At 47.0% G+C, this 23,482-nt stretch overlaps 1 protein-coding gene across 1 annotated transcript; it reads left to right on the plus strand.

Moving 5' to 3' along the window:
* Positions 1 to 9,093: 9,093 nt before the first annotated feature.
* On the plus strand, positions 9,094 to 16,805 carry LOC103184199 (probable G-protein coupled receptor 153). The gene is made up of 5 exons (XM_007902084.2): positions 9,094 to 9,635; positions 11,415 to 11,844; positions 13,080 to 13,269; positions 14,079 to 14,263; positions 15,511 to 16,805. Exons 1-5 carry the CDS (start codon positions 9,250 to 9,252, stop codon positions 16,297 to 16,299), a joined length of 1,980 nt encoding a protein of 659 aa, XP_007900275.1. The 5' UTR covers positions 9,094 to 9,249; the 3' UTR covers positions 16,300 to 16,805.
* The last annotated feature ends 6,677 nt before the right edge of the window (positions 16,806 to 23,482 follow it).

Consider the following 23,482-nt stretch of genomic DNA (forward strand, 5'->3'; position numbering starts at 1 on the left):
TTTTATTTTTTTTTATGGGGGGGGAGAGGAGGATGGGGGAAGAGAGAAAAAAGAGGATAACGGATTGACAATTTTTTGTTATCCCCCTCTGCACTCACTGTCCACCAACACCAAACCCAACCACCGCTCAATAGGATGGCTCAGAGCTTATTCTGATGGACCTACAATAATAACACACCTCTATATAAAAAAAAACCAGACACCGTGGAGGTAAGTGGATTCTGTGTTGTGTCAAATGTTTTTTTTTCCCCCCTCTCTCCCTCTCTCTCTCTCTCTTCTTATCTTTCTAATTTGTGGGATTTTTAAAAAAAAAATTTTTTTTAAAAAAAACCTATTTTTAGTTTTTTTTAATAAAAATAATCGTTCCTACACCCCCCCCCCTCCCTCTCTCTCTCTCTCGCTCCCTCTCTCTCTCCCTTTCTCGGTTGTACACAACTGGCAGCAAATCTCGAACGAGCTGCAGAATTAAAATTGTCAGGTAAAGTTGTTTTTTTTTTTTATTTCGTGCGAATAGATTTCCTGAAAGCAAAAGTATTTGCATTGATGTGGCTGTGAGGATAAGGCGAAGAGAATATTATTCGGAGGGTTCTGTGATATATAGGAACTCATTCCCTCTCTCTATTCCCCCCCCACCCCCCCCACACCACCCTGAGGCTCAGAAAATCAATACATTTTTTAAAGTGTTAATTTTTTAAAAAAAAATTCCAATTATTTTTCACAATTTGAATTAAAAGATGCAAAAATGAAATGTGAACGGGAATGTGAGCTTTTGCCATGAATTAAATAGGCTGATGGAGTAAAATAGATCCAGACTTTCACTTATATTTCTATTTCTTTTTAAAAACATCACCATTTATTTGTCTCCTATAGTCCTGAGACTTGCCCCCCTCCTCTTTTGATGCCTAAATTCGGTTTCATTTGGTTTCTTTACAGCGAAAATGGTTTATTGCCTTCTTTCTCCATTCCTTCTGCCCTCTCAGAAATGCTGTCAGCGTTCCTCTCTGCTTTCCTCTCTCTCCCTTTCTCTTTCTTTCCCTCTCTCATTTCCTCTCTCTTTCCTTTTCTCCTTCTCTCTGACTCTCCTTTCCTTTCTCTCCCCATCACCTGCCTGTCTCTCCCTTCCTGTCTCTCCCTCTGTCACCTTTCCTCTCTCCCTTTCTTTATCCCTTTCCTCTCTCTCCCCATTCCTTTTTATCTATCTCTTCCCCCTCTTCTCTCTTTCTCCCTTCCTCTCTCTCCTCTTCCTCCCCCTCTCCCTCCCTCATTCCCCCACCCCTTCCCCCTGCCTGGCTGTGCTCATACCCACAGACCAGATTGCCCAGAGTGCAGGGGTTTGGTTAAAGTGGATGCCCCCCTCTCCCACCCCATTGCCCCCATCAACTAACCATTCCGCTGGAAGCTATAACACAGAGTGACAGAATGATGGGAAGCCCATCTCTTTCCCTGGTGTGTTGCCCCTGCATGTCATTCCCGGTTTGGTTTGGATACTCTTAAGCAATGGTGATGGCTTTCCGCATGTGTCAGACACCCGGCTGACCAAAAAAAAAGGGGGTCTCCTGAAATAATGGTCGTAGGATGGAGTTTTCTTGCGAGTTTGCAAACAAATTTGGTGCCTATCAATATAAAATGCTTCCATTTGAATTTGCATTATTACATTGAATGATAATAATAATAATAATCCTTGCATCTGATATAGCGTCAAATCATGTCGTTGGGAACATTTCAAAGCCTTTGCAGGATATACTATGTGTTTTATCGGGGAAATGTGGCAGCCAGTTTGTACGCGGCAATGTCCCCCAAAGAGCCATAGAGCGAGTGACCGATTTTATCGAAGCTTCTCAAAGCGCTTCACTGATTTTTTTTCCCCCTGTAAAATGTAGTGACTGAGGACTTGTAGGTGAATGCAAGAAGCAACTTGCACCACCAGCAATGCCCTACAAACGGCTGGGAAACCAATGACCTGTTGCCTATCTGGTGGATTGTCGGCCAAGACTGCGGGAGGGAAACTCCTTTCTCTTTTCGAATAGTGTTGCGGGATCTTTAACGTCTGCCCGAACAGCGCACAGACAGGGACTTGGTTTCAATCGAAGGACGGCACCTCTGACAATGCAGTGCTTCCCCCCCCAGTACTGCGCTGAAGCATCAGCCTAAACTGCAGGCTCAAAGTCTCGTTTAACTCGGCTGGTGTCCCTGTGACGGGTTCCTGCGGTGCTGAAATGTCTGGATTCTGAAATGGGAGTTTCTGGAAATATGTCGCTCTGCTCCGGGAATAGATGGTGTTGAAGCTGGGGGTGGGGGGTTGGGAAGGGAGGAGTTTGGTACGTGACGCATTTTTCGGTTTCCATGAGGAGTCGTAATTTGCAAATCCCGTTGGCAAAGGCTGCGTTTTCAAAGCTGTGGGAGTGCATTGTCTTGTGTGTGTCCTGGGTGAGCGTGTGCAGAGGCTGGTGGCAATACTCACTCTATAGTAATGCTCTGAAGTGGACTTGTCCTGCTCAGGAGTTGCTACTGGTAGCATTTAGTGAGATTCGTCAGAAACCTGTGGCTATCTCTTCTTCACGGGGAGGGGATGTGGTGGGGTAGGGGGGTAGGGGGGAGGCGGGGAAGTACACTTGGTTGTCAAGGGATGGAGCTGTTTCCACCATGACATGCTTTTGGGAAGCAGAGTGGGGCTGAGACCGCTCAGCACGGTGGTCTGAAATGGGTCGAAAGGCCTTCTTCATCTGTCGATGTGTAACGGGCCACTTATGAGGTGCTTTGCACAGCTCCTATGGATAGCTAAGCCCACTTCTTAAATGCAGGGGAAGCCTGTTCAGTTTGGTCATCTCAACGTATCCTGAATGATGAATTGGTGTTGTGATCATGGTTAGCCCGGTGTGGTTATAGCAAGATGGTCAGAGACATGCGGGTGGGAGGTTGGCTCATTCCATAGCTTCGAGCATCTGAATCAGAAGTTCAAGCTGGTACTCATCAACGGTGTTGAAGCCGGGGGTTGTGGGGGGGGAATGCTGGGTTAATGGAGGTGCTATCCTTTGAAGGAGATGGTAACCTGAGCTCTCGCCTGCCCTTTCAGATGGATGTAGACAATCTCGTGACACAATAATAATAATCCTTGCATTTGATATGGAGCCTTATCACATCTTCGAGGCGTCTCATAGCGCTTTTTTTGTGGGAGAAATGGGACGCTCTAATCCGACACTCTCTGAATAGAGAGAAGGGACTTTCTCTCGGCGTACTGTCGCAACAACCTTTCAGGTTAATCGGTTATTCCCCGCCAGCTTGTGGGGGCCTGCTGCGCGCCGAAACATCTTGCCGTGAGCACCCACACTATCACTGAGACCTATCTCACTGTCAGTTGCAGTCGCACTGTGTCAAAATGCAGGGATTATTAAAAATGCAAGTCCTGTGAATTTTTTATGACTCGGCTATTAGACACAGATTAAGTGCTCCCTGGGAACTAGGGCTATGGGTTCAGGAGGTCAGGTCAACTGTCCCGCCATCTCGGGTCTGCTGTGGTGCTGTAGATTGTGGGTCGGTGTTTAACTACTGAGGATCTTCCATTGTAGAGTGTGAGATCCCTCAGGGCACAAGCCGAGGACACTGTCTGTCAGCCCCTGGCTGGCGTCCGCGCTCCACGGATACCAGTGAGATTGGCAATTTGGGTGAAGGCGGCCCTTCGAAAAAGCTGTAGAAGATTATTTCTCTTTCTGAAGTTCTAATGTAAAAAACTTCTATTTAAGGAGTCCTGGCATTACAAGGAAAGTGAGTCAGGGAGGAGGCAGTGTTATTATTCATTATCAAAACGGATTCTGTCTCTCTCTCTCTCTCTCTCTGTCTGTCTCTCTCTCTTTCTCTCTTTTGAGGAGGTTCAAACTCGTTTAGCTCAGTACTCTCTGTTTGATGCGAGAATTATATCCATATAAAAGGAGCCTTCCCACACGCTGCTTAGACACTGAATCACGCTCTAAATCCCCCACGGGGAAGTGTTGTTGATTTTCAGTGGAGCCACCAGTGAGAGGAGGAAAGCTGGGCGCTACTGGGAGGGGAGCGAAGGTGGTGGGGGAGTGAGGAAGTGGGGGAAGAGAGGGAGAATTGCAGAGGCTGTTACAGCCTGCCTGCTCGTTTGCGCCTCCCTGTGGCTGTTCTTGGTGCTGCCCCCGCAGACGCTCCTCAACCTCTTTGGTCTCTACACTTTACAGTCTATATTCTGTGAAGCGCTTTGAGACGTCTCGACAATGTAATAAGGCGCTATATCAAATGCAAGGATTATTATTATCATTATTTTCAATGGGAGTGAGAATGCAGACAACAAAATGGCCTCCTCCTGCTCCTGACTTCCTGTGGTGCTCGTTTGACCACTGATCTCTTGACACATGACCCCGAGAGTTGAAGCACACTGTCCATTCCCCTCGCTGTCGTCTCTTTACTGGGGGGCTCACCCAGAATTTACCCTTTAGCTTCGTTGTTGGCAGCTAAATTTCCTTCAGAAGATTATTCTGAAATTCTATTTTTCGAATAGCACTGTGGGATCTTTAACACTCAGCGAACAGGCAGATGGAATCTGGGTTTAACGTCTCTCCCAAAGGTTGGCACCTCCGGTATTTCAGAGTTTTCCTCGCACTGAACTGGAGAGTGTCAGCCTGGACTGGGAGATAAGATGATGCCGAGGTGGGAAGCATCTCTAAGCAATGTTCAGGCTGGGAGAGTGGGGTTAATGGGGGCTAATGTGCATTGGTGCTCACTGATCTGATATGTCAGTAACGGACAGCTGTCTCTGTGCGGCTGTCAGTGTATGCAGGGCTGATTGGTAACCAAATCCTATTTTAACAGGTAAAGTGCACCCCAGGAGAGTGTCCGCAACAGACTCCGATTTCCCCGAGTCAGCGCAGTCCTGCAAGCGATATTCAAAAGAGCGAGGCATTTACCACGTGCACGTAGGAAACTTGAGTGAGTGAAAATCGGAAGTAGTCACAGGGGACATGCGGGTGAAAAAGACCTTTTGACCCGTTTGGTCTCATCTTCCCAGAATACCCACCCCCACACGCCTGCCATTGCAGCCAATTTGCGCAAAGCAACATCGCACAAACAGCCATGAAGTGAATGACCAATTTTACCTGGAGGGGGTGGAATTCTTTGTCAGGATAACGGGAGTGGGAAACTTCTTTTTGAATAGTGCCACGGATCTTTAACGTCCGCCTCACAAGAGTGCTACCAACCATGCAAGGCTCACCCAGCTAAATGTCGTTGGGGTGGACACCCAATGGGGAGGGGAAAGAGAGAAGACGCCTTGGTGTTTTCGATGTGATTAAGTATCACGTAGACTGCAAATAAAAGCCCGATGTGCATTTTGCCAATTGTTATTTTAAGGGTTTGTTATATCAGTTGTGGAAATCGCTGGGATTATAAATGTAACTGAGCCAACACTGTGAGATAATTTCTCAAAGGGTTCTAAATCACAGGGAATCTTTACAGTCGTAAATCCCATTAAGAAGACTCAGTGACAGACATCCCTATATTTAGTAACAAAACCAGATGTGGCTGGGAACACTCAGCAGGTCAGGCCACATCTATGGAAAATGACCCTTCGTCCACGACCATTCTGAGGAAGGGTCATGGACCCCGAAACTTTGACTCACTTTCCTTTCTCCATAGATGCGTCCTGATCTGTTGAGTGTTCCCAGCGACTTCTGTTTCTGTTTTCAGATTTCCCGCATCTGCAGTATTTTGTGTTTTGTTCACTGCCATGAATTGCATTCCAGATTTCTTGTACCAACAAGAACAATAAGAACAACAAAATTGCATTTGTACAGCGCCTTTCACGTCGGGAGGATGTCCCAAGGCCCTGGACAGTCAGCGTTTCAGACCCGAGCTGGGTGTTGGGATTGGGGAGGGTGGAAGGCGGGTGGGGGGAAGCAGGGTGATTGAAAGTACGGTCGAAGAGGAGGGTCTTGAGCTGGGTCTTGAAGGAGGCAAAGGAGGGGGTGAGGCGGAGGGAATGCGGGATGGAGTCCCAGACGGTGGGGGCAGAGTGGCAGAAGGCCCACCAACCAATGGTGGGGCGGGCGAAGCGGGGGAGATGAAGTAGGCCGGAGCGCGCTGAGCGGAGGGAGTGGGCAGGATGGTAAGGGGTGAGGAGGTCGTAGAGGTACGGGGGAGCAAGACCATGGAGGGCATTGAAGGTGAGGACCAGGATTTTGAACTGTTTCCTCTGGGTGATGTGAAGCCAGTGGAGAACCAGGTCAATCAAGTCCTACCGCCTCCACAAGGTGTCAGTCTAACTCAGTCAGTCATACTCCCAAAATCCTAGACTGTAAAGTGCTGCCTCAAATGTAAAGATAATTATTATTTATCATTTATTGTCAAAGCTAAGTCTCGCTTCGATGGAGATTCCCCACATCTTATGTCTTTATTCTGTTAGAAATCCTGCATTTTAGTCCTAACCCAAAGTAACAGGAGATGAATATGTTGAAGTGACTGATATTAGGGGGAGAACTGGTGCAGACTTGATGGGCTGAATGGCTTTCTTCTGAGCTTTTCTATGATTCTACATGAATTCCCAGTACTGACTGGTAGCACCTGCATTTGACAGAGAGCCTTATCACATTCATCAGATCTCCCAGCACTGATCAGCGAGGCCTGTACCTGCTTGAAATCCCGCTGCTTCCAAGTTGACTGCTGCGGTTGGCATTCTATCGCAGAATCGGGGTCTAACTTGAGCTGTTTCTTAACGGATTTCTTGTCGGCAGGGAAAGGGACAAACAGCTGCCCTGCGTTTGGCTTGCAGAAATGAAATGAGTAGTTTTCACGATCATTTATAATTTCTGTTGGAGAGCCCGATGGTGAATTTACAGTAATTCCTGTGTCAAAAAAAGACGCCCACATGCATGCCAGGTTACAAGTGGAGCGTGACCATTTTGCGTTATTTGGCAGTTTTTCAAATGTATTCATTATGTGCAAACGCATTAATTTGAACAGAGACCTATTTGTGCTAAGTAATTGTCCGTCTACGTAATTGCTGCTTTAAACACCAGGGTCCACGGGACAATGTTCAAATTGATTTCTCATTAACGATATTGCCTTGTCGTAATCAAATTCCCTCCATGATTCGCTCAGAAAGTTTTTTTTTCCCCCATGTTGGTTGATGACTGGTCCTGTGTTGGGTCAGGCTTCGCTCTGTGAATTCCAGGTATTCTGGGCCAGAAGATTGGGTGTTCAAGCCCTTAAGTCAGGACTTTGAGCTCACTCTGGGCTGTGATGGTTTAATGTTGCAAATGGTAGAGGAAGAATGAGATCAAATCAGCCCAACTTCTCCTGCGATCTTGTGGGCCCTGACATTTTGCTGTAAAAATTTAAGATTGGGCCAATATTCTGACTTAATTCTGAAGCTGGTTTCTGCAGAAAACTAGTTTCTGGATTAAGACTAGATTTAAGAGTTTTCCAGAATTGTACGTCACCTTAAATTTGATTGGAGAAACACCTCGCAGGCTAAGACTGAGTAGAATTTCAGGTCTCAGCTTTCAGAGATCAAAGGTCGGTGTGTTTAATCCAGTCCACCACACCCAGCCCTCTCCCACTCCCCCACCGCCCCCACCCCGCGACCCACTTGTACAATATAAATATGACACTGTAAATCCTTGTAACGCACAATCCCTATTGTTGATACTCCTTTATGAACTCCTGTGAGTGTTGACAGCTCTGCGAGGAGTAGCTCGGTATTTTAGTGTGTTCTGTCCATCAGCTGCTCAATGATATATTACCGTGCGTGTCCCAAGTGATTGTCATTGAACTCATTTTAACTTTTGCTGTGGAGAGAAAAAATAAATCACAAAAGTAATAACCAATTTATCAGTGGAACGATGGTAAACAGTGTGTAGAAGGTGTGTGGAACAAGTGTCTGACATGGCAATATGAGTCATGTGTTACTTGCACTGTCAGCCTGACTTATTGGGAGCTGCATTGTCGGAGGTGACATCCTTTGGATGAGACGTTAGACCGAGGTTCCGTTAGTGCCTGTTCAGGCAAATGCTACTCGAAAAGAGAAGGGAGTGTCCGTCTCCTGGCGTCCTGGCCAACAATCTGCCAGGTAAGATCGGTCATTCACTGGATGAATGACCAATGTTTGTGGGACGTTGCTGTGCGCAAATTGGCTGCCAGGTTCGCCTGTAAAAACACGCAGTCACTACACTGCACAGTAAAATCCTCGAAAGACTTTGAGATGTCTTGACGACTTGGCCAAGGTGTTGTGTCGGAATGCCAGGATTCTTCTTCTTAATGGTAAATAAGGTCTTAATCAGGACGTCGGGTTGCATTGCAGTTCGTAACAGCTTCCAAATTCAGACCGAAATGAAGAATTTTCCACAATTCTGCGCTGCCTTAAATTTCACCACCAAATGGTCCCACGGGATGAGACTAGGTGGAATTTGGGGCCTCTGGAGAGGGGAGGAGGAGTTTAAGGGAAAGAAAAAGTAGAATGGAGGGGGAAGGGGGAAGGAGAAACGATTAGAGCCGTGCATGATTCTGTGTTTGAGCTTCTTGCTTCTAATGGTGTGCGTAACCATGGAGACACTCCTGCGTTAACGTTTCATCCTTTGCACAGTCGTTGCGGAGACTTCCAAATGGTCGAACCATTCCCGGTGCTGTCGATGGCTAGCTCTAGGAGCAAAAGGGGTTAAACTTGCGGTGTTTCTCAAAGCGTTCCTTAAATTAAGTTGAGATGCCCCAAGGATCCATTTAATTTGTCCCTCATTATGTTGGGCCGTTCAGCCTTGAGTGCAGCACTGCGAGTGCGTGCAGCGTTGGCAGATTGTTTGCTAAACTGAGGTCAAAAGATTTCAAGGAGCTCAGTCTTGTTGGTGCTGTTACCTTATTTTTTGAGGGGTTTGGCAGAACAGCCTTTGAGAATTGTATGTGTGTGTGTGTGTGTGTACACTGTCTTTGACAAGCTCTGAATTAAGCTCTGGTCAGCGTAAGGGCTGACCCTTACGTTAGATCTAGTAAAGTGACGGTGTGCAGGTTTGATGGGCTGAATGGCCTCCTCCTGTTCCTGTGAGTTGTTTTTCTTTTTAACGCTGTTTTATTGACTTATAACCACAGAGGCTGGTAAGATCCTGTCTACGTGCACTGCACACCCATGGATGGGACGAACGAGGTCGACGTTACTTCCGCTGCCCTGCTACGGGAGGACAATCGATCCTAGGATGCCTTTGCCTGTGGGCTGCGCCGCACACAGTCTGCCACACATCCTGTCCGATGGGAGCGCCGCGATCCACGATGATTGAGAGCCGGGAGGAGCAGAGCTTGTACAACAATGCATTGGCTTGGCTCATCTGTTCAGGCATCTCTCTGCTGGCCAACACCTGGGGGATACTTAGCATCAGCGCCAAGCAGAAGAAATGGAAGCCTCTCGAGTTCCTGATCTGCACGTTGGCTGGGACACACATCCTCAACGTGGGCATCCCCATCACCATGTACTCAGTCATCCAACTCAGGAGACAGCACTCCGATTACGAGTGGAACGAGGGTCTGTGCAAAGTCTTCGTCTCAACCTTCTACACCTTGACCCTCGTGACGTGCTTCTCTGTCACCTCCCTGTCCTACCACCGCATGTGGATGGTCAGATGGCCGGTCAACTACAGGTATGGATGACCACAACAACAACAACGATGACTGCAAATTATATTTATGCAGCGGACAAAGAGGAGGGTCTTGAGTCAGGTCTTGAGGGAGGCAAGGGAAGGGACGAGGCGAAGGGACTGTGGCTCGGGTTCCAAAGGGCGGGGGGCAGAAAGGCTGAAGGCCCGACCGCCGATGGTGGGGGTCACGGAGCAGGCCGGAGCCCGCTGAGCAGAGGGAGCGGACGGACTGCATGTGGCTCAGAAACACGATCAAACTCCAGCTCTGTTATCTTCCACTGCAATAATAATTCCACTGCGCCGGCTGCGTTGTTGGATGCTCTGTGCTTTGGATGAGATGTTACCCGAGGTTCGGCTGTGCCTGTTTTAGGACAGACGTTAAAGATCCCGTGGGCACTATTTGAAAAGAGGAAGGACTTTCTCGCTCCCAGTGTCCTGACCGCCAATTCCGCGGATAAAATTGGTCATTCATTTCATGGCTGTCTGCTGTACTTTGCTGGGCGCAAATCGCCTGCCTATAAAATCCAGTCACAGCACAAAATCCTGTGCAGCGCTTTGAGACATTTGGATGGCGTGACAAGGTGTTATGTCAAATGCAATGATTGTTAAGCATAATTATAATTCCTTATATGCGCCTATGGGCTCAAAATTGCAGTGTTCCTAAACATATTCCTTATTTAAGGAACGATGCGTGTTTATGTTCCCCTATATCTACATGGCTCTATTTACCCTTCATCCCCACCACGGCTTTTGCAGGCTTGGCTTTGCTGGGGGTGTTTTTAAGTCCTGTTAAAATTGGATTTGGCCTGTTTCTCTCCTGGCTGTTACAAGCTCGCTAATTAGCTGCCTAGGAAAGGTCCATTTATATTTGATGAGCTAAACTGAACCGTTAATAACGAAATGGGGAATGTGTAGATTTTATGAATAAATTGTATTTTCAAATTTGTTTAGAGATATCCATTAATGCCAAACCCCGACCCTCACGTTCAATCAAGAGTAACTAATTGATTTGTTAGCTGGGAAAATGAAGTCCGTGAGAATAAAGATGGGATGAAGTAAACAAAAATATTAGAAGGAACTGACGAAGGAAAAAGAGTTGCCAACCAGAGGGCTTGATCCATATATCAATAATAATCAATGATGATAATCCTTGCATTTGATACAGAGCAAAGAATGTTTCAAAGCGTTTCACAGTGCATCATTGCCACCGGGAGTGACTGTATTTGTGAACAATTACCATAGCTAATTACAACCAGAAAGTTATCTCCATCCAAAGTGTTCAGACTGTAACTGGTGCTGTCCTTTGGATGAGATGTTAGGACAAGATCCAGTCTGCCTGTGAACTGACTGACTAACCCCGAAGATGGCTGTTCGGGGAACCTCTGTGTGAACGGAGATGGCCGGTCCATTTGCTCGCCAGTAATTCCCTGTGAAGCGCTCCGAGACATTTCAACACAACAGGCGCTCTGTCCGGCATACGGGAGGACGAGCGATGCCGAGGCATATCCCAGGATCGCTAAGCTAAGCTCTGACTGTGCTCTCCACAGATGCTGCCTGACCCGCTGCGTGTTCCCAGCGTCTTCTGTTGTTACTTCGTTATTATTACGCGCAGTTGGGCTGCCGCGTTTTGCCCGCAAAATACGCAATCAGTTCACTTCGCGGTATATGCCGTGAAGCTCTTTGATACGCCTCGAAGACGTGATGGGGCGCCGTATCAAACGCGATGATTATTAATTTTTTTAAAAATTATTGTTTCTAACCGCACTTGCACTGCGATTGCAGGCTGAGCAACACCAAGAAGCAAGCTGTGCACACGGTGATGGGGATCTGGATGGTGTCCTTCATACTGTCCACGCTGCCCGCGGTCGGCTGGCACGACACGACGGAACGTTTCTACGCCAGGGACTGTCGTTTTATCGTGACGGAGATCGGCCTGGGTTTCGGCGTGTGCTTCCTGCTCCTGATCAGCGGCAGCGTGGTGATGGGGGTGGTCTGCATCGGGATAACCCTCTTCCAGACCTTCTCCATGAAAGCCGCCCACAACGCCGACAAGAACAAATTCAACGTGCCCACCATTGTGGTGGAGGACGCGCAGGGCAAGCGCAGGTCATCCATTGATGGCTCCGAACCGATTAAAACCTCTTTGCAAATAACCTACCTGATCAGCGGAATAGTCTTCATCTATGACTTTTTGGCTGGATTTCCTGTGTTGGTAAGTCAAGCACTGTTACCCCTTTTTTTAATCCCATGTGAAATGCTACGATATAGTATGATATAATATGATAGAATATATAACATAATATTCTAACATAATAATCCTTTGCATTTGATAGAGCGCCTCTTCACCTCGTTGGGACGTCTCAAAGCGCTTCACAGAATGAGCTGTAAAGTGAATTGACTGTATTTTGCGGGTGAATTGCGGCAGTCAATTGTGCACAGCAGCGTCCCCACAAACAGTCGTGGATTGAGTGATCAAACTATTATTTTTTTTAAAAAGAACTGAAGGGATTATTACACCCAGAAAGTGATTTGCCAATCGATTAACAACCGGGTTCCTACTGACTGCTAGGTAAACAGAGGCGTGTGGCATAAGGAAACTCGCCTAAGGTTTCACCCTGCCCGGGAATCGAACCCGGATCCACTCGCTCATGAGGCGAGTGCTCTGACCGATTCGCAACGGAACTACTTAGTACCGTAAAGATCCCCCGCTACCTGGCCAACAGCCCTCAGGCCAAAAGGACCTTTCATCTCATCGCCTGGCCACTACACTTTACAGTAAATCCTGCAAAGTGCTTTGAGAGTTTGGATGATGTGATGAGGTGCTACATCAAGTACAAGGATTATTTATTTTATGGTCATATAAAAGGACGTTTTTCAAATTACGACTTCATCTTTTAACATTTTCTACAGTTCTGTGTCGCAACGAATTTCAAAACCAGATGGCCTTAAACGAACCCTAAGATCTAGTTGGGGGTTTCGGGCCTAGCGAGGCCTGGTAAACCGGCCAACTTTCCCTAAGGCTTCCTTCCCCACCTGAGTCTCAGACTTGACCTCCTTACCCTATATCAGACTGTTCTCTCCCTCTGCTTGGTGGACACCGGGCCTGGTTCAGGTCCCCTGCACTTCCCGCCCCACCATTGGCGGTTGGGAATTCAGCATCTCTGCCCCCCACACTCTGGAACTCTATCCCGCAATTCCTCCCCCTCACTCCATCTCTTGCCTCCTTCAAGTCCCGACTAAAGACCTTCCTCTTTGACTGTGCCTTTGCCCACCTCCCACTCCCACGCCTCCCTGCCCTCCAGCCCTCCTGACCTCAACTCTCAGCTTGGGTCCAAAAATCCCTGACTGTCCAGCACCCTGGGATGTCTTTCCGACTTGAAGGGCGCTATACAAGTGTCATTTGTTCTTGTTGTTGTTGACCCCACTCTCCGTGCCCTTCTGTTGTAGGTGCTCAGCTTCACTAGCCTCAAGTACGACAAGTCCTACACTTGGATGGTGCTGTGCTTCCTATGGTGCTCCATCGTGCAGTCTATTCTCCTGCCAACCTTCCTGTGGGCTTGCGATCGCTACCGAGCTGACGTGAAAAGCGTGTGGGAAAAGTGTGTCGCCATCATGTCCAACGATGAGCTGGATGATGGTAATCTTTCACTCCCTCATTATTTTCAAGGAGATCTGTAGAACACCATTCAGTCTACCTCTTGTAATGTGTATGTGAAAGGCGTTACATAAATGTAAGTTGTTGTTGAGGTTACCGTCTTTTGGATGAGACGTCAAACTGAGCTCCTGCCTTACCTGTTCAGGTGTCCTGTGATACTGTTGGAATAGAGGAGGGTGTTTCTCCCAAATCGCCAGCCAACGACCATCCCCCCCCACTAGAAAAATTGGTCGTTCACCTCATGACTGTGACTGCTGCATTTGCCCACAACAACATTAAACAAGACATCGATTCCTGTGAAGTGCGCTTTGAGATGATTTGACGTCACGAGTGCTAAAAAAAAAATAGGCTCCTTGTTTTTACAGCCACTGTACGACGGAGCACATCCTGTATCCACTTGTTCACCGCGCTAGTTGAGTGCGATAATCTCCCTGTGTGAAGCACTGCTCAACTCGTCCACTCACTGCAATGCGATGTTTATTCTATAATTACTGTTTAATTCATGCTCCATTAGGTCAATTGGTAAGTGCAGGCAGGCAGGCTCTTACCAAGTGGTGAGCAAGCCAGGCTAGCATTCATTGGTTGTCACTCTGCCCGACTCAGCAGAATGATATCTTTCAAAAGCAAATTAGATGGGTTTCTTTTAGGAAATAATATCTCGGGGGTGGGATACGGTATGTAGTTTGGGACATGACATGTGAATGCGATTGCCCAGATGTTGGAAGGCGAACTGGATGGACATTGGTCTTCTTTCGTCCAGCAAATTCTTACGTTCTTACCATCTTTTTCAGAGAACAGTCAAGACGGAGCCATCCACCCAGAATCTTTCTTCGAGAGGGCCTACGATTACAACTGCACAGCGGAGGTTCTAACCATCGACCGAATCGCCAAGTACGACTTCTCCGCCCTGGAGAGGGGAGCACCTCAGCTCTACACCGTGAGGGAGATGCAGGAGGACAAAATGCAATACTTACAGGTCATTGTTGGTCAATATCACTGCACGGTCTGGATTCGCTGCTCGTGAAGTGAACCATTTTAGCCCGTCTTTAAATCTCCAAAGGTTAAGGATTGCCGTGGGGGTCAAAGTTGGTAAAAGTTCGCCTTTCCTTCCAGCTCCATCCGCCCATGTTTGAGTCTATTTTTGGTGGAATGTCATGCCTCCCACTCCTGCCTCTAATTTACATATAGTATAAATATGGATAAAAATGACAAAATAATCATAATCCCTGTATTGGTTATAGCCTCAAAACGTCCTAAACTGCTACAAAGTTGACTGCTGTCATTTGTGGTGACTCTTATCTGTTCGGGGCCAACATGGCAGCCAGTTTGCTCACTGCAAGGTCCCACAAAACAGCTGTGAAGTGAATGAGCAATTGATCTGGTGAAGCGTTGACTAAGATACTGGGAGAAACTCCTCTTCTCTTTTCCAACAGATGGGACCTCGGTTTAAAGCCTCATCTGAAGGACGGCGCCTCTGACAGTGCAGTGCTGCCCCCAGCACTGCGTTGGAGCGTTAGCCTGGACTGAGAGCTGAAGTCCTGACGTGGGGTTTGAACCCACAACCCTTCGACCCAGAGGCAAAGGTGCTACCAACTGAGCCAAGGGTCATCATAACACGAGCAACAACAAATTGCATTTATATAGCGCCTTTCACGTCGGGAGGACGTCCCAAGGCTCTGGACAGTCAGCGGTTTGCACCTGAGCTGCGGGTTGAGATCAGAGTGGGATGGGGGCCAAGGTAGGAGCATAACCGATGGCACAGTCAAAGAGAAAGGTCTTGAGAAAAGGCCTGGAAGGAGGCAGGGAGAGGGGCAAGGCGAAGGGATTCTGGAATGGAGTTCCAGAAGGTGGGGTCAGAAAGGCTGAAGGCCTGACCGCTGATGGTGGAGGGGGCATGGAGCAGGCCAGTGCCCGTCGAGCAGAGGGAGCCGGAAGGTTGGTAAGGTTTCAGTAGGTCCAGAGGTAGGGAGGAGCAAGACCATGGAGGGCTTTGAAAGTGAGCACGAGGATCTTGAACTGGGAGATGGGGAGCCAGTGAAGCCAGGCGAGGATGGGGGTGATAGGCTCACTGATCTTGGTGTGGGAGAGGACATGAGCTACAGAGTTCTGAATAATCATAGGGTTGCCCCTGGCTGGCTCATAACATCTAATGATGGCTGGAGGTGAATTGGATGGGAGAGCTCACAGTCATTCCTCTCTCTCTGTCTCTCTTCTGTCTCCTAGGTTCCTCCTACAAGACGTTACTCCCACGACGAGACAGACGTGTGGACCGCCAACCAGATCCCCTCGTACCTTAACCGCTGGGGGTCCTCGGAGGACATCACGGGCGCGATCCACTACGTGTCGCCCCGGTACGAGCGGAGGAGAAGCAGCCTGGTCTCCGAGCACGACGATTGCGCCTCCTACCATAAGCGGAGGAAATCGGTGGACAGTGTCGTGTCCCTCAAGCAGCTGTACCGAGACGACTATTTCGTCGACGACCTGACGTGTTTCAGCCGGGAGGAAATCATCAAATACATTGACGACTCCCCCCTCCCCAGCCCCATGAAGAGCCCCCTGCGATTGTCTTCCATATCTCTGTCCCAGGATAAATTCAAGCCGAGTCCCGTCACCTATTCCCACTTCCCGCTGACCAACTTCGAGAGGGAGCCTCAGGTGCTCAGACGCTTGACCGAGTACCACGGCAAAGGCTCTGTTCTCGGGCATCCCTCGTGCCCCAAGGAGAACCTTCCGCAACCCTTCCGTGCCCGACATGCCGAGCCGGACGGAAGCTACAGAAACGGCGAGAGACGCTCTTTGCAAGCGCAGGATAGCTTGGTTACCATCACGATGCCCAGGGGTAGAGAGCAATCCTGCCAGAACTCACGGACAGAGCTGGGCGTCTCGTGGGAACGCCAGGAGAAACTGGCAAAGATGGAGAGCAAAGGCAGCACAAACAGTTTTCTGACCTCGCCCTCTGGGTCATCGGGCTATGTGACATTTCATCTGGACTCCATCGGATCCACTTCTTAGGGTCCACACCTCTTATTGACCCGAAGAGGAAAGATGAGAGGGAGAGGGAGAGGGGAAAAAATGCCAAGAAAAAAAACAGAAGTGTTTCTACTGAGAATTTTTTTGTACCACGGAGATTTTTGTAATTCACTCAATTAGCGGAGAGAACGTAACATGAGTCCCGAGCGCCAAAGATACAGACACGAAAAAATAATTCTCCTGCTTTTCGATGGCTGAAGGGAATCTGATCTTAAGATGGTGGAGGGGGTGGGCGGAGGGGAAGGGGGAGAAAGAGGAAACAGAGGGGACAAATCTGGAACGAAAGGTTCGAAAGGCTGCAAATCCAGCCGAGTGCTGTTCTGAATGTTACGTAACAATCACTGCACATTAATTTTTTAATATAAATTCCGATTCCACACTCACTCAGAAGTGCCATTAAGCCTGAAGCCCTTTCAGGCTGAACGCATTTTGATGCCATTTTTGGCGGAAACTAAAAAAACAAAAAGAAAACAAAAGGAGTTTGTGTGGCGGGGTGGGAGGGAGGTGGGGGAGTGGGGGGGGGGGGGGGAAGAGGAGCAAATGTTCAGACACTTTTCGTTCTATTTTAAGGAACATATTTAAAAAAATCTAAGAGCTGTAAATCGATCTGTCCATTGGGTTTCCGCCAGGTAACCTGGCTTCTTCTTTTTGCTTTTATATGCACTTGGAGGTGTTTGATGTTTTGTTGGTTCTGTTTGTTAACAGTAATGATTTTCTTCACGACTAACTTAAAGGGGATGGCTTGTGGGGTCGGGGTGGTGGGGAGGGGGGAAGGGGAGGAGGGAGCGGGGAGGGGGAGTGTGGGGAGGGGGAGAGACCGATCACCCCTTTAATTGTAATTTCTCGTTTTTTTTTTTTGCATTTTGTAAAATTAAAGAAAAATTTGGTGTCATCTTTTTCGGGGTGGGGTGGGGTGGGCTGGGGTGGGGGGGGGGAGGGGAAAGGGGACCTTTTTTTTCTCGTTACCTTGAGAAAATGGGCCTACGTCTGTTCCTATTGGTACCAGTTTAAATCGTCTGAAATCTCGATTGTGACAAGTGTTTTCCTGACAGTATTTTGCAACCGGATTTTTTTTTTTGTTGACGTCTTCAGGTTTAACCAGGGTCCTGTGTTGTTTACATTCACCCCCCCACCCCCCCCACCCCCTTTACTTCCCCCTCTCCTGCCCTTCCTGGTTGCCCGGAAAACCGATCTCACTTCTTCTCGTTTCCTTGCGGACTATTGGACTCTCCGCGCCGATTTTCCATGCCGCGGGACGTTTTGTTTTTCTGCGCACTGTTTTCTGCAGTGTTGTCATTCCCAGTAGTCTTATGGGGTAGAGGAGGGTGGATGGTGGGGAAGGTGGTGGGGGGGGAATGTGGGGAGGTGGCGAGGGAGTTAGGGTCGCACGGCATGTTGCCCGAACAACTCCAGAATTGTGGAGACTTCTGAAATTCAGCCTCGGTTTACAAGCCACTTCTCCACCCCAACCCTCCCTCTCCCCCACCCGTTCCCCCCCTCCACACCCGCCAACTGAAACGCCACCCAACTCAACGAGACAGTTGAATTTCTCGAGGTAACTGTTTTGGCCTTGGGTACAGCTGGAGTCACCGCTGTTGACCAGGCCTGATAGAGACAGGGACCCAGATCACCCAGCGCCATGTTTGAGACCCTGGTTTTATTTGAGGAGGTTTATTGGCTGGCAGGCCGCACTTTTTGAAAGACATGCAGTTCTTTGTTCTGTAAGGAGCCTTCCTGAATAAAATCTTTAAATACTGTTTACACTTAACGGGCTTCTCTTTTCTGTTCATCTCCCCGAGGCTAATGTTGGTTGGTCTGAGAAACAGCCCCTCTCCCGCTTGCCCCATTTCACCTCTTAAACTGACTCTGGAGATGCTGACTGATGCCGAACTCCCCGCCTGTTTCCTTGACCTCAGCTTCCAGGCTCCCACCAACACATCCTTCCCCTCAGGACTGCATTGGAGCATTGGCCCAGACTAAGAGCTCAAAGCCCACAAAACACACAGTCAATTCACTTTTACAGTATATTCTGTGAAGCGCTTTGGACGTCTCAACGACTTGATAAGGCACTATATCAAATGTAAGGATTATTATTATTATTGAACCCACAACTTTCTGACCCAGAGGCGAGAATGCTGCCGACAGAGCCAGCTGATTACCAAGGATTTTAGGCTGTGGGACAGACAATCCTCAAAGGCTTTCCCTGCTTCTGAAGACTACTGGAGTCAATTGCTCATTGCTCACATTATCCTAATCCAGATGATTGTTGGTTAAGGCGGTAAGGGAGCTCTGGACTGATAGGAACCAGTTGAATCTAACACCTCCTTCACCCCACCAGAGCAAACTCATCTGTGGTGCTGAGGGAGTTAAATTCAAGGGAGCAGGGCATTATGCAGCTGCCTGCTTTAGCTGATAATCAATAATAATTTATTGGGATGTCAGGGGAGTGTAACAGACTGCAGTGCAGCTCATCAGTGATAAATGACTGGGGCATAATGTGCTGATAGAGATGAGTTGCAGGCTGGTTATATAATGACTTGGGATATTGACTACTAATCAAGTAATCAGCTTGATGGTACCACCTATAGGTGATCTGAAAATCAGTCCAAGTCACAGGGGGGCAGGTATGTTTCTTACTCAGCTCCTGCTAACTCTGCAAGCCAAAGCCCTAACTAGTAGGTGGCTCTTTACAGCTCGAAAAGTCACAGTAAACTTGCCAGACAGTGCAAACACAAAGGTAAGCTGTGTTGTTTTAGATAGCTAGACTCCAGCCTTACGCAGATTTCCTTACTCCACATGCCTGTTTACGTTGCAGTAAGTAGGAACCTGGTTGTTAGTCGATTGGCAGATCACTTTCCATGGGTAATAATCTCTCCAAACATAAATAAATAATGAGGTCACTCAATCCACGACTGTTTGCGAGACACTGCTGTGCGCAATTGTCTGCCGTGTTTCATCCACAACATACACAGTCAATCCACTTTACAATATATTCTGTGAAGCGCTTTGAGACATTTCAATGATGTGTTAAGTACTGTATCAAGTGCAAGGTTGATTATTTATTATCAGTTACAAGATCCTAATCTGGAGTCCCCAAAGCCTTGGGTCTTTCTTGCCTGTGAAGCGTTGTACTCCTGACGTGAAAGGTGCTATATCAATTGTAAGGATTATTATTAAAGATTCCAAAATAATTCTGTGGTGTAAGTAAAGAATTGGCTAAAGCTGGAGAATTTTACACTTCATATGAAAACACCTAACTTGTAATCAAGCCATCTGGACTGACTATTCACTGTTTGGTGGTGCAATTGCCTCCTCTTATGGTTACCTAGCAAACTGCACAGACACCATTAATTGTTTTTTAGGGTACAAATCAAAGACAGTACAACTAATAATTATTATTATACATCAAATGGGACTGTATTATTCTGACTGACTGATACCCAAAAGAGGGAGAGGGGGAGGATTTATTCTCAAGAGCTGGCAATGTTACTGTAAATTAATTTTATTCAAAATATATTTTTAACTCTTCTGAAAAAGATCACTTGTCCTTGTCCTGGATCCTTTGAGAAGGTTTGTAATGTGGCTTTACACCACTGAGGACATGTTGGTTATTTTCTCTCTCTCTCTCCAGATATTTACATTGATGAGAAGAAGCAGTGCTACAGAGACTTTAACTTTAAAAGGTAAGTGATGAAGGGCATCTCTCAATAGATCAGGGGCCAAGAATTCACCTAATCTTACCCCCTGGGACCATTTTGCTTTATTGAGAATAGTCCTAAAGCCCAGGAACTGCTCTAGCCAGGGTTAGCCACTGTCCACGGTATCACAGGTGTGTTTAAAGCTTCCTCCGGCCCCAATGCTAATGAACGACTCTTCCCCTGTCCAGGTACAACGCACCCAGTCTAATCCCAGTGGTTTTGGAGAAGAAGATTCGCGACATTGCTAACCTGGTGAGCGAAGCCTCGGAAGCCTTAGAAGGTTGAGAGTTGATCTGATTGAGGTGTTTTAAAATGGGAAAGAGATTCGATAGGATAACCACAGAGAAACAATTTCCTCTGGTGGGTGGGGGAATCCAGAACAAGCGGGCATCATCTTAAAATTAGGCTGTTTAGGAGTGAAATCACGCAGCATTTGTTTACGCAAGGAGTAGTGGAAATCTGGAGCTCTCTCCCTCCCCCAAAAGGCTGTGGGTGCTGGATCCATTCAAATTTTCAAGACTGAGGTGGATAGCTTTTTGTTAGGTCAGGGAATCGAGGGATATGGGTAATTGGAGTTGAGATAAATGATCTAATAGAATGGCAGAACGGGTTCGTGGGGCTGAACGGCCTATTCCTGTTCTTAAGAAATCGATGTCCTTGTTTCTCATGGCCAAACTTTGACTGGATAGTGATCAAACTCAGGAGGCCGGAGAGATTATTCCTTCTGGGAAACCAATGACATTCCTAAGGCCCACATTCTCCACGAGAGACCATTTCACCTGAAAATGTAAGTTTCGCTTTAATTTATGGTGAAAAATTCTTAAATCCAGCTTTAATTTTGGAAGCAGTGTTTTACAAAGACCTGCTGGAAATCAAGACTGATTTTTAAGAATTTTCTTCCATGTAGATAGTTTGCCTGAATTGTCTTAATTTGGGTAATTCTAACAGTTTGTTTTCAAAAAGAAAACAGCTCACAAATTGAGACTGAATTTAAGGACGGATAGAGAGATAAGAAAAGAGAGGTAGATGAATTTACACACAGAGAGAGAGAGAGTCTGAATGTCTTGGTGAAAATTAAAATAATTTTTATTTGTGTTTTTTTTAATGATGGGCCAAGCAAGATAACGTTATTGGAAACCTCTCTGGCGATTTGCTGCAGAGCGGAGGATTGATTATCGCCTCAAAAGGTAAGACCCAGCCTGCATCCAAGGTTTACAAATAAATATTTTAAATGTTTTTATAATGCCTTATATTGGAATGTCTCAAGACGCTTCACAGGTAATTACTGTCAAGTGGTGTGGCTGTGTGTTTGCAGGTGACTGTGGCAGCCATTTAGCCTGAGTATCGAGGTCCCACAAACAGCCATGAAGTGAACGCCTAGTTTATCTGAGTGGAATTATTGGCTCGGATACGAGTAGAATCTCCCTCTCTTTTCCGGACTTCACAGGTGTTTGTAGGAGCTTGCGGTGTGCAAATTGCCTGCCGCGTTTGCCTATACACCTCGACAGTAATCATCTGTAAAGTTTATATAAAAAAAATGTTTCAAACCGTGTTCCAATGTTACGAGTGCTCTGTCAAATTCAAGGATTTTATTCCGTTTTATTTCGACAAATGCAACGATTCTAATTGTCGGGACCTGTACTTCTGAGTAACGACCACCCGGTGGCGAAATCACACAACTCCTGGCAACCAGAATGAGAATATGAGGTGAAAACTGTCCCCTGAACATACCGCGTCCAATCTTGTTTCATTCCTGCGTGCAGATTGATTGAAGCACTCTGGACTGTACCACTTGAATGGATGAGAATCGGTTGCGTCTGACTGGATTGGACCTTTTTTTTTTTTGCCGGTGGGGGTTAAGGGAAAGAGTTGGAAACTCACTGTTGAAATGAACTTGGCTTTCTGTTGCAGGTGGGGAGGATTTATTACATCCAGGAGTCTCCGGCTGCACACCTACCGTTTGGAAAAAATTCTCCAGACATTAAGCATCACAGACAGGGTCGAAGCTGCTCAAATTCCAAAGGTGAGGGAGTTGTGGCTTCTTTAAAAGAGAATTTAGGAGGAACTGCTTCACGCAGAGGGCGGTCAGATTGTGGAACTCACACCCTGAAGTGGTGGTTGAATCAGAGAGTGTAGACGCATTCAATAGGGAGCCAAACCTTCACATGATGGAGAGTGGAATAGAAGGGTGTGGGAGGATTGCAGGATGGAGGATCGTGTGGAGTCTAAGTGTACTGTTTCCGTGCTGTACATTCTTTGTAACAACTTACATTTATATGGGGCCCTTAGGAAGGTGAGGTGTGGAGGGGAAAGGGGCTCTAAATAAACCCAAATTAATAACACAATAGGGAAAAAGATGTCTTCTGGCATCACAATGGCCTGGAAATAAATAAAACATAATAATAAAATATCGGGTCTGGCAGCAATTTGGCACGCGATGATACTGTGACCCATAAAGAGGGTGTTTGGTTAAAAAGCTTTGAGAGACGGGAACAGGTGCGAGGATAAAAAATCGATTGTTTTTGACAGTCGTGAAATTATCCGTCGCCTGTTGAGCGTCTCGTGGTTTCTGAGTATAATTACTCTGTCAGGAGCGATGAGATGTCACTGGCCTTTGATGGATTCAATAATATTCTCCCTTTATTCTGTGCCAGAAGACATCAGACTTGTTTAACTTGAGCTGCGCAACGCTGAATATATAACGATGGTAATAAGAATCCTTGCATTTGATAAGAGTCTTATTACGTCATCGAGATGTCTCAAAGCATTTCACAGAATATACTGTAAAGTGAATTGACTGTATATTTTGTAGGCAAAACATGACAGCCAGTTGCGCACAGCAGTGTCCCCACAAACATCTGTGGATGGAGTGAACCCAATTTTTTTTTAAGGGGATTATTACCCCTGGAAAGGCAATCCCCCAATCTACTAACAACAGGTTCCTACTTATTGCTAGGTTAACAAGAGACAAGTGGAATAAGGAAACTTGCCTAAAATTTCACCCTGCCCGGGAATCAAACCCAGGTCCTCTCGCTTGCGCGGGGAGTGCTCTAAACACTGAGCTACAGATCTCTGACATATCACCCTTAACTGTTCCTCTGAGTCTTCACAAGCACCAGAGTTGACCCAGAAGTTTGAAGGAGAAACCGATCGTTGTTTTGAATTTCCAGGTTTTTATTTAAGTGATTTGCACTGGTCGGTTAAGTGGTTTCAGGCAACCAGTAAGAGAGCAGGGGGAGAAGATACGAGTTTTTTTAATGTTATTTAATCTCTCCTCAGCGAGAGGGATTGAGAAGCACTGACAGGCTCTGCTGAACCTTTGCGCTGACTGGGGATAACAGCAATCAAAGTATTTCACCAAAAAGAGAGTATTGTGAGCCACTTAACTGCTTGTTGTGTGGTGATGGTGGGGAGAAAGAGGTAAAATGTTATAGCCAAACCCGTGTTTGAATCTAACTGAGATATAT

This window comes from Callorhinchus milii, unplaced genomic scaffold (genome assembly GCF_018977255.1).
Source record: "Callorhinchus milii isolate IMCB2004 unplaced genomic scaffold, IMCB_Cmil_1.0 Scaffold24, whole genome shotgun sequence".
Lineage (NCBI taxonomy): Eukaryota > Metazoa > Chordata > Chondrichthyes > Chimaeriformes > Callorhinchidae > Callorhinchus > Callorhinchus milii.

Bases quoted from the DNA above. Each gene is read 5' to 3' on its own strand.
- LOC103184199 (XM_007902084.2), top strand. From the start codon at position 9,250: ATGGGAGCGCCGCGATCCACGATGATTGAGAGCCGGGAGGAGCAGAGC. The intron at 9,636-11,414 runs GTATGGATGACC...CTGCGATTGCAG, and splicing joins AGATGGCCGGTCAACTACAG to GCTGAGCAACACCAAGAAGC. The intron at 13,270-14,078 runs GTAATCTTTCAC...CATCTTTTTCAG, and splicing joins CAACGATGAGCTGGATGATG to AGAACAGTCAAGACGGAGCC.